We start from the raw sequence: 14922 nt of genomic DNA, 5'->3' as shown, positions 1-14922 counted from the left end.
TTGTCCGCCATATTGTCCGCCATGTTGTTCGACATATTGTCCGCCATCTTGGCCGCCATCTTGTTCGCCATCTTGGCCGCCATCTTGTCCGCCATCTTGTCCGCCATTTTGGCCGCCATCTTGTCCGCCATCTTGTCCGCCATCTTGTCCGCCATCTTATCCGCCATCTTGTCCGCCATATTGTCCACCATCTTGTCCGCCATGTTGTCCGCCATCTTGGCCGCCATCTTGTCCGCCATCTTGTCCGCCATCTTGTCCGCCATCTTGTCCGCCATCTTGGCCGCCATCTTGTCCGCCATTTTATCCGCCATCTTGTCCGCCATCTTGTCCGCCATCTTGAGCGTCATCTTGTCCGCCATCTTGAGCCCCATCTTGTCTGCCTTTTTGTCCGCCATATTGTCCGCCATCTTGGCCGCCAGTTTTCGCGCCATTGATTAATGGAGGAGAAGGGGGGGAGGGGGAAGGAAGATGTCACCTCTTGAAAAACATGATCTCCTGGTATCGGAAATCTCAAAACAGCTGGTTTGTACCAAAATTAGAGTATAAACATTGCATACCTTACGGCGCATTGCATTGCAAGTTGATTGCATACCTTTCGGCGCAGTACCAGGAGCTACATCTTCCGTGGATGCTCTCCTGGTACTAAACTGGTAGCTTTCGAAGCGATTTTGTGGTGGTTTTCGCGCAAAATTGCTGTACTAGGGGTTACCTCTTCCGTGGATGCTCTCCTGGTACTTTACATTCGAAAACTGGTAGCTTTCGAAGCGATTTTGCGGTGGTTTTCGCGCAAATTTGCTGTACTAGGTGCTACCTCTTCCTTGGATGCTCTCTTGGTACTTTACATTCGGAAACTGGTAGCTTTCGAAGCGATTTTGCGGTGGTTTTCGCGCAAAATTGCTGTACTAGGTGCTACCTCTTCCGCGGATGCTCTCCTGGTACTAAACTAGTAGCTTTCGAAGCGATTTTGCGGTGGTTTTTTGCGCAAAATTGCTGTACTAGGTGCTACCTCTTCCGAGGATGCTCTCCTGGTACTAAACTGGTAGCTTTCGAAGCGATTTTGCGGTGGTTTTCGCGCCAAATTGCTATACTAGGTGCTACCTCTTCCGTGGTTGCTCTCCTGGTACTTTACATTCGGAAACTGGTAGCTTTCGAAGATCGTTTTCAGATTGCCGATACCAGGAGAGCGTCCACAGAAGAGGTAGCACCTAGTACAGCAAATTTGCGCGAAAACCGCCGAAAAGTATGCAATGTTTAAACACTAACTTTCCCGTCGGTGGAGAAAAATTTCTTCGAAAACTACCAGTTTCCGAATGTATAGTACCAGGAGAGCATCCACGGAAGAGGTAGCTCCTGGTACTGCGCCGAAAAGTATGCAATCAACTTGCAATGCAATGCGCCGTAAGGTATGCAATGTTTATACTCTAACTTTTCATACAAACCAGCTGTTTTGAGATTTCCGATACCACGAGAGCATGTTTTTCAAGAGGTGACATCTTTCTTCCCCCTCCCCCCCTTCCCCTCCATCAATCAATGGCACGAAAAATGGTGGCCAAGATGGCAGACAAGATGGCGGACAATATGGCGGCCACGATGGCGCTCAAGATGGCGGACAAGATGGCGGCCAATATGGCGGCCAAAATTGCGGACAAGATGGCGGACAAGATGGCTGACAAGATGGTGGACAATATGGCGGACAAGATGGCGGACAAGATGGCGGACAAGATGGCGGACAACATGGCGGACCAGATGGCGGACAAGATGGCGGACAATATGGCGGCCAAGATGGCGGATAAGATGGCGGACAAGATGGCGGACAACATGGCGGACAAGATGGCGGCCAAGATGGCGGCCAAGATGGCGGCCAAGATGGCTGACAAGATGGCGGACAAGATGGCGGACAAGATGGCGGCCAAGATGGCGGACAAGAAGGCGGTCAAGATGGCGGACAAGATGGCGGACAAGATGGCGGACAAGATGGCGGACATGATGGCGGACAACATGGTGGACAATATGGCGGACAAGATGGCGGACAAGATGGCGGACAAGATGGCGGACAACATGGCGGACAAGATGGCGGACAAGATGGCGGACAAGATGGCGGACATGATGGCGGACATGATGGCGGACATGATGGCGGCCACGATGGCGGATAAGATGGCTGACAAGATGGCGGACAAGATGGCGGACAAGATGGCGGACAAAGATGGCGGACAATATGGCGGACAATATGGCGGACAAGATGGCGGACAAGATGACCGACAAGATGGCGGACAATATGTCGAACAACATGGCGGACAAGATAGCAGACAAGATGGCGGACAAGATGGCGGACAAGATGACGGACAAAATGGCGGACATGATGGTAGACAAGATTGCGGACAAGATGGCTGCCAAGATGGCGGACATGATGGCGGACAATATAGCGGACAAGATGGCGGCCAAGATGGCGGACAAGATGGTGGCCAAAATGGCGGACAAGATGGCGGACAAAATGGCGGACAAGATGGCGGACAACATGGCGGACAAGATGCCGGGCAAGATGGCGGACAACATGGCAGACAACATGGCGGACATGATGGCGGACAAGATGGCGGCCAAAATGGCGGACAAGATGGCGGACAAAGATGGCGGAAAAGATGGCGGACAAGATGGCGGACACAAGATGGCGGACAAGATGGCGAACAAGATGGCGGACAAGATGGCGGACAAGATGGCCGCCAAGATGGCGGACAAGATGGCGGACAAAATGGCCGCCAAGATGGCGGACAAGATGGCGGACAAAGATGGCGGACAAGATGGCGGACAAGATGGCGGACAAGATGGCGGCCAAGATGGCGGCCAAGAGGGCGGCCAAGATGGCGGACAAAGATGGCGGACAAGATGGCGGACAAAGATGGCGGACAATATGGCGGACAAGATGGCGGACAATATGGCGGAAAAGATGGCGGCCAAGATGGCGGACAAGATGACAGACTAGATGGCGGACAATATGTCGAACAACATGGCGGACAAGATGGCAGACAAAATGGCCGCCAAGATGGCGGACAACATGGCGGACCAGATGGCGGACAAGATGGCGGCCAAGATGGCGGACAAGATGCCGGCCAAGATAACGGACAATATGGCGGACGAGATGGCGGCCAAGATGGCGGCCAAAATGGCGGACAAGATGGCGGCCAAAATGGCGGACAAGATGGCGGACAATATGGCGGACAAGATGGCGGCCAAGATGGCGGACAATATGGCGGCCAAAATGGCGGACAAGATGGCGGACAATATGGCGGACAAGATGGCGGACAAAGATGGCGGACAAGATGGCGGACAAGATGGCGGACAAGATGGCGGCCTAGATGGTGGACAAGATGGCGGCCAAGAGGGCGGCCAAGATGGCGGACAAGATGGCGGACAAGATGGCGGACAAGATGGCGGACAAAGATGGCGGACAATATGGCGGACAAGATGGCGGACAATATGGCGGCCAAGATGGCGGACAAGATGACAGACAAGATGGCGGACAATATGTCGAACAACATGGCGGACAAGATGGCAGACAAGATGGCGGACAATATGGCGGACAAGATGGCGGACAAGATGACGGACAAGATGGTGGACAAGATGGCGGCCAAGATGGCGGACAAGATGACAGACAAGATGGTAGACAAGATGGCGGCCAAGATGGCGGACAAGATGACAGACAAGATGGCGGACAATATGTCGAACAACATGGCGGACAAGATGGCAGACAAGATGGCGGCCAAGATGGCGGCCAAAATGGCGGACAAGATGGCGGCCAAAATGGCGGACAAGATGGCGGACAATATGGCGGACAAGATGGCGGCCAAGATGGCGGACAATATGGCGGACAAGATGGCGGACAATATGGCGGACAAGATGGCGGACAAGATGGCGGACAAGATGGCGGACAAAATGGCGGACAAGATGGCAGACAATATGGCGGACAACATGGCGGACCAGATGGCGGACAAGATGGCGGCCAAGATGGTGGACAAGATGGCGGCCAAGATAACGGACAATATGGCGGACGAGATGGCGGCCAAGATGGCGGCCAAAATGGCGGACAAGATGGCGGCCAAAATGGCGGACAAGATGGCGGACAATATGGCGGACAAGATGGCGGCCAAAATGGCGGACAATATGGCGGACAAGATGGCGGACAACATGGCGGACAAGATGGCGGACAAAATGGCGGACAAGATGGCGGACAATATGGCGGACAACATGGCGGACAATATGGCGGACAATATAGCGGACAAGATGGCGGACAAGATGGCGGCCAAGATGGCTGACAAGATGGCGGACAAGATGGCGGACAAGATGGCGGACAAAGATGGCGGACAATATGGCGGACAAGATGGCGGACAATATGGCGGCCAAGATGGCGGACAAGATGACAGACAAGATGGCGGACAATATGTCGAACAACATGGCGGACAAGATGGCAGACAAGATTGCGGACAATATGGCGGACAAGATGGCGGACAAGATGACGGACAAGATGGTGGACAAGATGGCGGCCAAGATGACAGACAAGATGGCGGACAATATGTCGAACAACATGGCGGACAAGATGGCAGACAAGATGGCAGACAATATGGCGGCAAAGATGGCGGACAACATGGCGGACAATATGGCGGACAATATAGCGGACAAGATGCCGGACAAGATGGTGGACAATATGGCGGACAAGATGGCGGACATGATGGCGGACATGATGGCGGACAAGATGGCGGACAAAATGGCGGACAAAATGGCGGACAAGATGACGGCCAAGATGGCGGACAAGATGGCGGACAAGATGGCGGACAAGATGGCGGAAGAGAAGGCAGACAAGATGGCAGACAAGATGGCGGCCAAGATGGCGGACAATATGGCGGACAAGATGGCGGTCAAAATGGCGGACAAGATGGCGGACAATATGGCAGACAAAATGGCGGACAATATGGTGGACAAGATGGCGAACAAGATGGCGGACCACATGGTAAACAAAATGGCAAACAAGATGGCGAACAAAATGGCGGACAAGATGGCCGACATGATGATGAACAAGATGGCGGACAAGATGGTAGACAAGAGGGCAGACAAGATGGCGGACAATATGGCGGACAAAATGACGGACAAGATGGCGGCCAAGATGGCGGACAAGATGGCGGATAATATGGCGAACAAGATGGCGGACAAGATGGCGGACAAGAACGCGGACAAGATGGCGGTCAAGATGGCAGACATCCGCCATCTTGGCCGCCATATTGTCCGCCATCTTTTCAGCCATCTTGTCTACCATCTTGTCCGCCATCTTGTCCGCCATATTGTCCGGCGTATTGTTCACCAGCTTGTACGCCATCTTGTACACCATCTTGGGCGCCATCTTTTCCGCCATATTGTCCGCCATCTTGACCGCCATCTTGTCCGCCATCATGTCCGCCATCTTGTCCGCCATCGTGTCCATCATCTTGTCCGCCATCTTGTCCGCCATCTTGTTCGCCATCTTGTCCGCCATCATGTCCGCCATCATGTCCGCCATCTTGTCCGCCATCTTGTCCGCCATCTTGTTCGCCACCTTGGCCGCCATCTTGTCCGCCATCTTGTCCGCCAACTTGTCCGCCATCTTGTCCGCCATTTTGTCCGTCATCTTGTCCGCCATCTTGTCCGCCATATTGTCCGCCATCTTGTCCGCCATCTTGTCCGCCTTCTTGGCCGTCATCTTGTCCGCCATTTTGTCCGCCATGTTGTCCGCCATCTTGGCGGCCATTTTGTCCGCCATCTTGGCGGCCATCTTGTCCGCCATCTTGTCCGCCATCTTGTCCGTCATCTTGGCCGCCATCTTGTCCGCCATCTTGTCCGCCATCTTGTCCGCTATATTGTCCGCCATATTGTCCGCCATGTTGTCCGCCATATTGTCTGCCATCTTGTCCGCCATTTTGTCCGCATCTTGTCCGCCATCTTGTCCGCCATCTTGTCCGCCATATTGTCCGCCATCTTGTCCGCCATATTGTCCGCCATCTTGGCCGCCATCTTGTCCGCCATATTGTCCGCCATCTTGTCCGCCATTTTGGCCGCCATCTTGTCCGCCATTTTGGCCGCCATCTTGTCTGCCATATTGTCCGCCATGTTGTTCGACATATTGTCCGCCATCTTGTCTGTCATCTTGTCCGCCATCTTGGCCGCCATCTTGTCCACCATCTTGTCTGTCATCTTGTCCGCCATCTTGGCCGCCATCTTGTCCACCATCTTGTCCGTCATCTTGTCCGCCATCTTGTCCGCCATATTGTCCGCCATCTTGTCTGCCATCTTGTCCGCCATGTTGTTCGACATATTGTCCGCCATCTTGTCTGTCATCTTGTCCGCTATCTTGGCCGCCATATTGTCCGCCATCTTGTCCGCCATATTGTCCGCCATCTTTGTCCGCCATCTTGTCCGCCATCTTGTCCGCCATCTTGTCAGCCATCTTGGCCGCCATCTTGGCCGCCATCTTGTCCGCCATCTTGTACGCTATATTGTCCGCCATATTGTCCGCCATGTTGTCCGCCATATTGTCTGCCATCTTGTCCGCCATTTTGTCCGCCATCTTGTCCGCCATCTTGTCCGCCATATTGTCCGCCATCTTAGCCGCCATCTTGTCCGCCATATTGTCCGCCATCTTGTCCGCCATTTTGGCCGCCATCTTGTCCGCCATTTTGGCCGCCATCTTGGCCGCCATCTCGTCCGCCATATTGTCCGTTATCTTGGCCGGCATCTTGTCCGCCATCTTGGCCGCCATCTTGTCCGCCATCTGGTCCGCCATGTTGTCCGCCATCTTGGCGGCCATTTTGTCTGCCATCTTGTCCGCCATGTTGTTCGACATATTGTCCGCCATCTAGTCTGTCATCTTGTCCGCCATCTTGGCCGCCATCTTTTCCGCCATATTGTCCGCCATATTGTCCGCCATATTGTCCTCCATCTTTGTCCGCCATCTTGTCCGCCATCTTTGTCCGCCATCTTGGCCGCCCTCTTGGCCGCCATCTTGGCCGCCATCTTGTCCGCCATCTTGTCCGCCATCTTTGTCCGCCATCTTGTCCGCCATCTTGGCGGCCATTTTGTCCGCCATCTTGTCCGCCATCTTGTCCGCCATCTTGTTCGCCATCTTGTCCGCCATCTTGTGTCCGCCATCTTGTCCGCCATCTTGTTCGCCATCTTTGTCCGCCATCTTGTCCGCCATTTTGGCCGCCATCTTGTCCGCCATCATGTCCGCCATGTTGTCTGCCATGTTGTCCGCCATCTTGCCCGGCATCTTGTCCGCCATGTTGTCCGCCATCTTGTCCGCCATTTTGTCCGCCATCTTGTCCGCCATTTTGGCCACCATCTTGTCCGCCATCTTGGCCGCCATCTTGTCCGCTATATTGTCCGCCATCATGTCCGCCATCTTGGCAGCCATCTTGTCCGCAATCTTGTCTACCATCATGTCCGCCATTTTGTCCGTCATCTTGTCCGCCATCTTGTCCGCCATCTTGTCTGCTATCTTGTCCGCCATGTTGTTCGACATATTGTCCGCCATCTTGTCGGTCATCTTGTCCGCCATCTTGGCCGCCATCTTGTCCGCCATATTGTCCGCCATATTGTCCGCCATCTTTGTCCGCCATCTTGTCCGCCATCTTGTCCGCCATCTTGTCCGCCATCTTGTGAGCCATCTTATCCGCCATCGTGGCCGCCATCATGTCCGCCATCATGTCCGCCATCATGTCCGCCATCTTGTCCGCCATGTTGTTCGACATATTGTCCGCCATCTAGTCTGTCATCTTGTCCGCCATCTTGTCCGCCATCTTTGTCTGCCATCTCGCCCGCCATCATGTCCGCCATATTGTCCGCCATCTTGGCCGCCCACTTGTCCGCCATCTTGTCCGCCATCATGTCAGCCATCTTGTCCGCCATATTGTCCGCCATCTTGTCCGCTATTTTGTCCGCCATCTTGTCCGCCATCTTGTCCGCCATCTTTGTCCGCCATCTTGTCCGCCATCTTGGCGGCCATTTTGTCCGCCATCTTGTCCGCCATCTTGGCGGCCATCTTGTCCGCCATCTTGTCTGCCATCTTGTTCGCCATCTTGTCCGCCATCTTGTGTCCGCCATCTTGTCCGCCATCTTTTCCGCCATCTTTGTCCGCCATCTTGTCCGCCATTTTGGCCACCATCTTGTCCGCCATCATGTCCGCCATGTTGTCTGCCATGTTGTCCGCCATCTTGCCCGGCATCTTGTCCGCCATGTTGTCCGCCATCTTGTCTGCCATTTTGTCCGCCATCTTGTCCGCCATTTTGGCCGCCATCTTGTCCGCCATCTTGGCCGCCATCTTGTCCGCTATATTGTCCGCCATCATATCCGCCATCTTGGCAGCCATCTTGTCCGCAATCTTGTCCGCCATCTTGTCTACCATCATGTCCGCCATTTTGTCCGTCATCTTGTCCGCCATCTTGTCCGCCATATTGTCCGCCATCTTGTCTGCTATCTTGTCCTCCATGTTGTTCGACATATTGTCCGCCATCTTGTCGGTCATCTTGTCCGCCATCTTGGCCGCCATCTTGTCCGCCATATTGTCCGCCATCTTGGCCGCCATCTTGTCCGCCATCTTGTCCGCCATCTTGTCAGCCATCTTATCCGCCATCGTGGCCGCCATCATGTCCGCCATCATGTCCGCCATCTTGTCCGCCATATTGTCCGCCATCTTGTCCGCCATGTTGTCCGCCATCTTGTCCGCCATCTTGTCCGCCATCTTGTCCACCATCTTGACCGCCTTCTTGTCCGCCATCTTGGCCGCCATCTTGGCCGCCATCTTGTCCGCCATCTTGTCCGCCATCTTGTCAGCCATCTTGGCCGCCATCTTGGCCGCCATCTTGTCCGCCATGTTGTCCGCCATCTTGTCCGCCATCTTTGCCGCCATATTGTCCGCCATCTTGTCTGCCATCTGGTCCGCCATGTTGTCCGCCATCTTGTCCGCCATCTTATCCGCCATCTTGTCCGTCATATTGTCCACCATCTTGTCCGCCATCTTGTCCGCCATCTTATCCGCCATCTTGTCCGTCATATTGTCCACCATCTTGTCCGCCATCTTGTCCGCCATCTTGTCCGCCATATTGTCCGCCATCTTGTCTGCCATCTTGTCCGCCATCTTGAGCGCCATCGTGGCCGCCATATTGTCCGCCATCTTGTCTGCCATCTTGGCCACCATTTTTCGTGCCATTGATTGATGGAGGGGAAGGGGGGGGAGGGGGAAGAAAGATGTCACCTCTTGAAAAACATGCTCTCGTGGTATCGGAAATCTCAAAACAGCTGGTTTGTATGAAAAGTTAGAGTATAAACATTGCATACCTTACGGCGCATTGCATTGCAAGTTGATTGCATACTTTTCGGCGCAGTACCAGGAGCTACCTCTTCCGTGGATGCTCTCCTGGTACTATACATTCGGAAACTGGTAGTTTTCGAAGAAATTTTTCTCCACCGACGGGAAAGTTAGTGTTTAAACATTGCATACTTTTCGGCGGTTTTCGCGCAAATTTGCTGTACTAGGTGCTACCTCTTCTGTGGATGCTCTCCTGGTATCGGCAATCTGAAAACGATCTTCGAAAGCTACCAGTTTCCGAATGTAAAGTACCAGGAGAGCAACCACGGAAGAGGTAGCACCTAGTATAGCAATTTGGCGCGAAAACCACCGCAAAATCGCTTCGAAAGCTACCAGTTTAGTACCAGGAGAGCATCCTCGGAAGAGGTAGCACCTAGTACAGCAATTTTGCGCAAAAAACCACCGCAAAATCGCTTCGAAAGCTACTAGTTTAGTACCAGGAGAGCATCCGCGGAAGAGGTAGCACCTAGTACAGCAATTTTGCGCGAAAACCACCGCAAAATCGCTTCGAAAGCTACCAGTTTCCGAATGTAAAGTACCAAGAGAGCATCCACGGAAGAGGTAGCACCTAGTACAGCAATTTTGCGCGAAAACCACCGCAAAATCGCTTCGAAAGCTACCAGTTTAGTACCAGGAGAGCATCCGCGGAAGCGGTAGCACCTAGTACAGCAATTTTGCGCGAAAACTACCGCAAAATCGCTTCGAAAGCTACCAGCTTAGTACCAGGAGAGCATCCACGGAAGAGGTAGCACCTAGTATAGCAATTTGGCGCGAAAACCACCGCAAAATCGCTTCGAAAGCTACCAGTTTAGTACCAGGAGAGCATCCTCGGAAGAGGTAGCACCTAGTACAGCAATTTTGCGCAAAAAACCACCGCAAAATCGCTTCGAAAGCTACTAGTTTAGTACCAGGAGAGCATCCGCGGAAGAGGTAGCACCTAGTACAGCAATTTTGCGCGAAAACCACCGCAAAATCGCTTCGAAAGCTACCAGTTTCCGAATGTAAAGTACCAAGAGAGCATCCACGGAAGAGGTAGCACCTAGTACAGCAATTTTGCACGAAAACCACCGCAAAATCGCTTCGAAAGCTACCAGTTTAGTACCAGGAGAGCATCCACGGAAGAGGTAGCACCTAGTACAGCAATTTTGCACGATAACTACCGCAAAATCGCTTCGAAAGCTACCAGTTGAGTACCAGGAGAGCATCCTCGGAAGAGGTAGCACCTAGTACAGCAATTTTGCGCAAAAAACCACCGCAAAATCGCTTCGAAAGCTACTAGTTTAGTACCAGGAGACCATCCACGGAAGAGGTAGCACTTAGTACAGCAATTTTGCTCGAAAACCGCCTAACGGTATGCAATATTTAAATACATTCTTTTCCGTTGTTTGACAAACAAATAGGCAGTTCTCAAGATACGCGCATTTTGAGATAAGCGACTTTTGGAAATTTAACAGCAGAGTTAATTTATAGCACCAAATGTAAAAGGTAACAAATTGATCGAAAATATATTTTTTGGTTATGTTTTTCATCTTTTTGAATCGTTGATCAACGTAATTTTTTATGACAGAAAAGTTAATTAAAAGTACAGGCAGTCCACGAGATGCGCGGTTCCTCTTATACGCGGATTCAAAGATACGCGGCTCTTGAAAATTTGACAAATGAGCAAGTTTATAGCACAAAATCTAGGCAAAAATGTGAAAATTGGTCGCAAATACCTTTTTTTCATATAAAACATTTCTTTCTAACTTATTTTAATATAATCTTTCTAAAAACCGTCTGATTCGCTGAATATATTAAGAACAGAGAAGGAAATCGACTCTGTGACATTGAAGTTTAAACAAAATTGCATCAGGTATCTCGCGAACTGCCTGTATAGCTCTGGTACCCACAAATCTTTTGTTCACATTCGACCATAGCGATAAATTTTATTGGCAATATGTAAATTTCGAACAAAATACTGTGATAATCTGAAATTTTATGAATAAAAATGTGTTTATTTAAATTTTAGCAATAGAAAACAACAACACGACACGAAATTAGTCCAAGTTGATAAGTACAGGTAGTCCCCGAGATACGCTATTATAGCGGATCGCTATAATCTGGGAAAAATCCGCGTAAGTCGAATCCTGGTGCAATTTCGTTTATACTTCAAAGTCACAGAGTCCACTTCCTTCTCTGGAATTAATTTTTTCACCGAATCAGGCGATATTAAGGTAGAATTCATTAAAGTAAGTTAGAAAGAAATGTTTTATGTGACAAAAAAAAGGTATTTGCGACCAATTTTCATCTTTTTGTTTAGACTTTGTGCTATAAACTAGCTCATCTGTCAAATTTTCAAAACCCGCGTGTCTCCGAATCTCGGGGACTGCCTGTATGTGCGTGCTTTAAACGATAGGATTTTAGTACCAAATGGTATGAAAGATGTTCTGAATTTTCCTTCGTTCATCTTTTTCACACTTGGTTTTTCACAGCACTCCGTTTCACGGAAAAGTACGGATTAATCACCGTAGATTTATTTTGAATGTACACGATATTTCGCAAAAATAAAACAATACAGGCAGTCTCCGAGATACGCGGTACCTCTTATACGCGGATTCGGAGATACGCAGTTTTTATAAATTTGACATATGAGTAAGTTTATAGCAGAAAATTTAAGCAAAAAGGTGAAATATTGGTCTCAAATCCATTGTTTGTCACATAAAACTTTCTCTTTTGTCTTTCTAACTTACTTTAACGTAATCTTTCTAAAAATCGAATGATTCGCTGAATAAATAAAGTTCAGAAAAGGAAGTCGACTCTGTGACTTTGAAGTATAAACGAAATGGTACCAGGATTCGACTTACGCGGAAATTCGAGATACGCCGATTTTTCTCGGGTTATAGCGGTCCGCTATAAAAGCGTATCTTGGGGACTGCCTGTATTGACACAAATTGCGTTTATAAACTCGGGTTAGGATCGGGCGTAGAGCGCAATCTTGCTGTCAATAATTGCTTTTGAAAAAAGTCTGAACGTCAAATGTTCTTGTACGACGCAACCTTCGCTTCAGCTGTTTGTGTCCCAGAATCGTTGATTTTGTGCTGAGTTAGCGGCCACTGTTGATCACTTTAATAAACATTAAAGAAAGTTCCCGCATTTCAAAACCATTTTACTTAAATTTGTGTGCAAGGTATAGTAGAATCTGTTCCCATTTGCGTTAGTTCTTCGGAGGGGCAATAAATTAGTCCGATTTGTTTGTTTTCCTATACCGGAGCTTTGCTTTGTCATGTACACATAACCTCAATGGGGTTTTTGTTGGTTTTCTCAATCTTCCGTAGATGTTCCTGACCCGTTCCGAGTACGACCGTGGTGTGAACACCTTCTCTCCCGAGGGACGTCTTTTCCAAGTGGAGTATGCTATTGAGGCGATTAAATTTGGATCTACTGCGATTGGAATTAGCACACCGGAAGGCAAGTTTGCATTCTGCCCGCGAATACTGAGCGATGATGACTGGCTGATTTAATGATGAATGTTTTCTGCATTCTAGGTGTTGTAATGGCAGTAGAGAAACGAATTACCTCATCGCTGATAGAACCATCGAAGATGGAAAAGATTGTAGAAGTAGACCGTCACATAGGATGTGCCACCTCGGGATTGATGGCCGATTCGCGGACGCTGCTGGATCGTGCGCGTATCGAGTGTCAGAATCATTGGTTCGTGTACAACGAGCGGATGTCGGTTGAATCATGTGCACAGGCTGTTTCTAACGTGGCCATCCAGTTTGGCGATGGTGATGATACGGATTCGGCCATGAGTCGACCGTTCGGTGTAGCTATACTGTTTGCCGGCATTGAAAATGGTGAACCGCAGCTGTGGCATATGGATCCGTCCGGGACGTACATACGGTTCGACGCGAAAGCAATCGGTTCCGGTAGCGAAGGTGCACAACAGAATTTGCAAGTACGTTTTTGGCGTAGAGATCAAGAAGTTTTAATGGTTGCTTTATTGCTAAAATACTTGTTATTGACCTCCGTAGGAATACTATTTGCCCACGATGACCATTAAGGAAGCGATCAATCTAGCTCTTAGCACACTGAAGCAAGTGATGGAAGAAAAGCTAAACTCAACGAACGTTGAAGTTATGACGATGACGCCGAAGGAACTGTTCCGAATGTTTAGCAAGGAGGAAGTTGAAGAGTACATCAACAACATGAGCTAAATGGGACGTGCGACATTGCTGCTTCCCCGAGCTGTTTCCGCGCATCCCCTCTTATTTTTAAGCCCATTATCAGCAGACTAGTTTTGCATCTGGTAGATCAAGGTATCGGTTTACATGTTTCAAAGAAGGTTTTGGAGTGCAAATTGCTTTCTTTTCAACTAGCTTCTCGACGGAAGCAAAGTAAGCCTTGTGCGAGACAGAGAAGAGAATAAAATTTGTTCGAGAAGTGAAAGATGCTGTTCATTGAACGTGGTAAGAAATATCGCTAATATAATTTTGTTTAAGAAAATAATGGTCAACTAATGTTTCATAATTTGTGGTTATTTGTGAAACCTAACCATTTCTTGTAATGTAGCACTCGGAAAAGATTTTTTCGCGACCAACTTTGTGTGTATCTTAATTTTGAGAGATTTATGGCAGGTTCTTTTGTTTGGAATTCAATATAACCCTGGAAGGTGTTCCCAAGTGCAATTGCAAATTTCATGGATGACCTCAGTCATTCAGGTTTTAGATATACGGTTTTGAGCAGAACGAGAAATTTCTAGCAATTCAAGATTGAGAAAAAACAAACTCATCTCAATGATATTTAAACTTCAATAGATATTTTTTATGCCCATGCCTAAAACGGCTAGATCGGTGGAAGTTTCAATAGATGCTTTATGGTACCCATCGCATTCTTTACATTCTCTTTAATTCTTTGCATTCTTTGGTTACCGAAGTTTAAATTTCATTGCAAAAACTGTTGAACATGTTTGTTTTATATCACTGACAGTAAAGTTTTCTATGGTTTAAACTGAACACGACCATTATGTCTCTTTGAAAAGAACGAATGCGATTCGCCCTTCGAACGAATCGTGCGTTTAATTGTGTCGAATGTAAATCGATCGAGCCACAACTTTCGGCTGTTTGCGCATGGTTCTTGCAACGATTGAATTGCACAAAAACACGTGTAGCATGACCCAAAGGGGATGTCTTTTACTCTCTTACCCACATCCCATTCAGTTACACAATCAAACGTGGACATAGGTTAAATCATTAGTTGAAGGTTTCATCTTACCGTTTAGGGGTAGCTACGAAGCGGACAGGTCTCTGATCTCATTACACTGGGGCTAAACGATGCACAAGAAGTAGAGCAAATGTCAACCTTCCCTCGGTTCGGTACGACGGTAACGGTTTTTGGTCGAATCGAGTCCTATTGACACACTGGGGCAGATGGGGACAAAAAAAAAAACAACAACAGGAGCCCACTGTGACACTGTCCCCACATTAGGCTCCCTCCCCGCATCGGTTGGCGTGATGGTGGTGTACACTTACGTAAAAGCGTCAAAGCGACACCGAATG

General features: G+C 49.5%; 1 protein-coding gene across 1 annotated transcript; it reads left to right on the top strand.

Moving 5' to 3' along the window:
• The first annotated feature begins 12413 nt into the window (after positions 1 to 12413).
• On the top strand, positions 12414 to 14072 carry LOC128303169 (proteasome subunit alpha type-5). The gene is made up of 4 exons (XM_053040034.1): positions 12414 to 12551; positions 12700 to 12832; positions 12910 to 13322; positions 13399 to 14072. The coding sequence occupies exons 2-4, from the start codon at positions 12700 to 12702 to the stop codon at positions 13579 to 13581; spliced, it is 729 nt and encodes a 242-aa protein (XP_052895994.1). The 5' UTR covers positions 12414 to 12551; the 3' UTR covers positions 13582 to 14072.
• Positions 14073 to 14922: the final 850 nt, after the last annotated feature.

Source organism: Anopheles moucheti, chromosome 3, assembly GCF_943734755.1.
Source record: "Anopheles moucheti chromosome 3, idAnoMoucSN_F20_07, whole genome shotgun sequence".
In the NCBI taxonomy this organism is placed as follows: domain Eukaryota; kingdom Metazoa; phylum Arthropoda; class Insecta; order Diptera; family Culicidae; genus Anopheles; species Anopheles moucheti.
This window is presented reverse-complemented; position numbering and strand designations above follow the sequence as displayed.

Coding starts and splice junctions, on each gene's coding strand:
- LOC128303169 (XM_053040034.1), top strand. CDS start 12,700: ATGTTCCTGACCCGTTCCGAGTACGACCGTGGTGTGAACACCTTCTCT. Junction 12,833..12,909: donor TGGAATTAGCACACCGGAAG/GCAAGTTTGCAT, acceptor TCTGCATTCTAG/GTGTTGTAATGGCAGTAGAG. Junction 13,323..13,398: donor GTGCACAACAGAATTTGCAA/GTACGTTTTTGG, acceptor TGACCTCCGTAG/GAATACTATTTGCCCACGAT.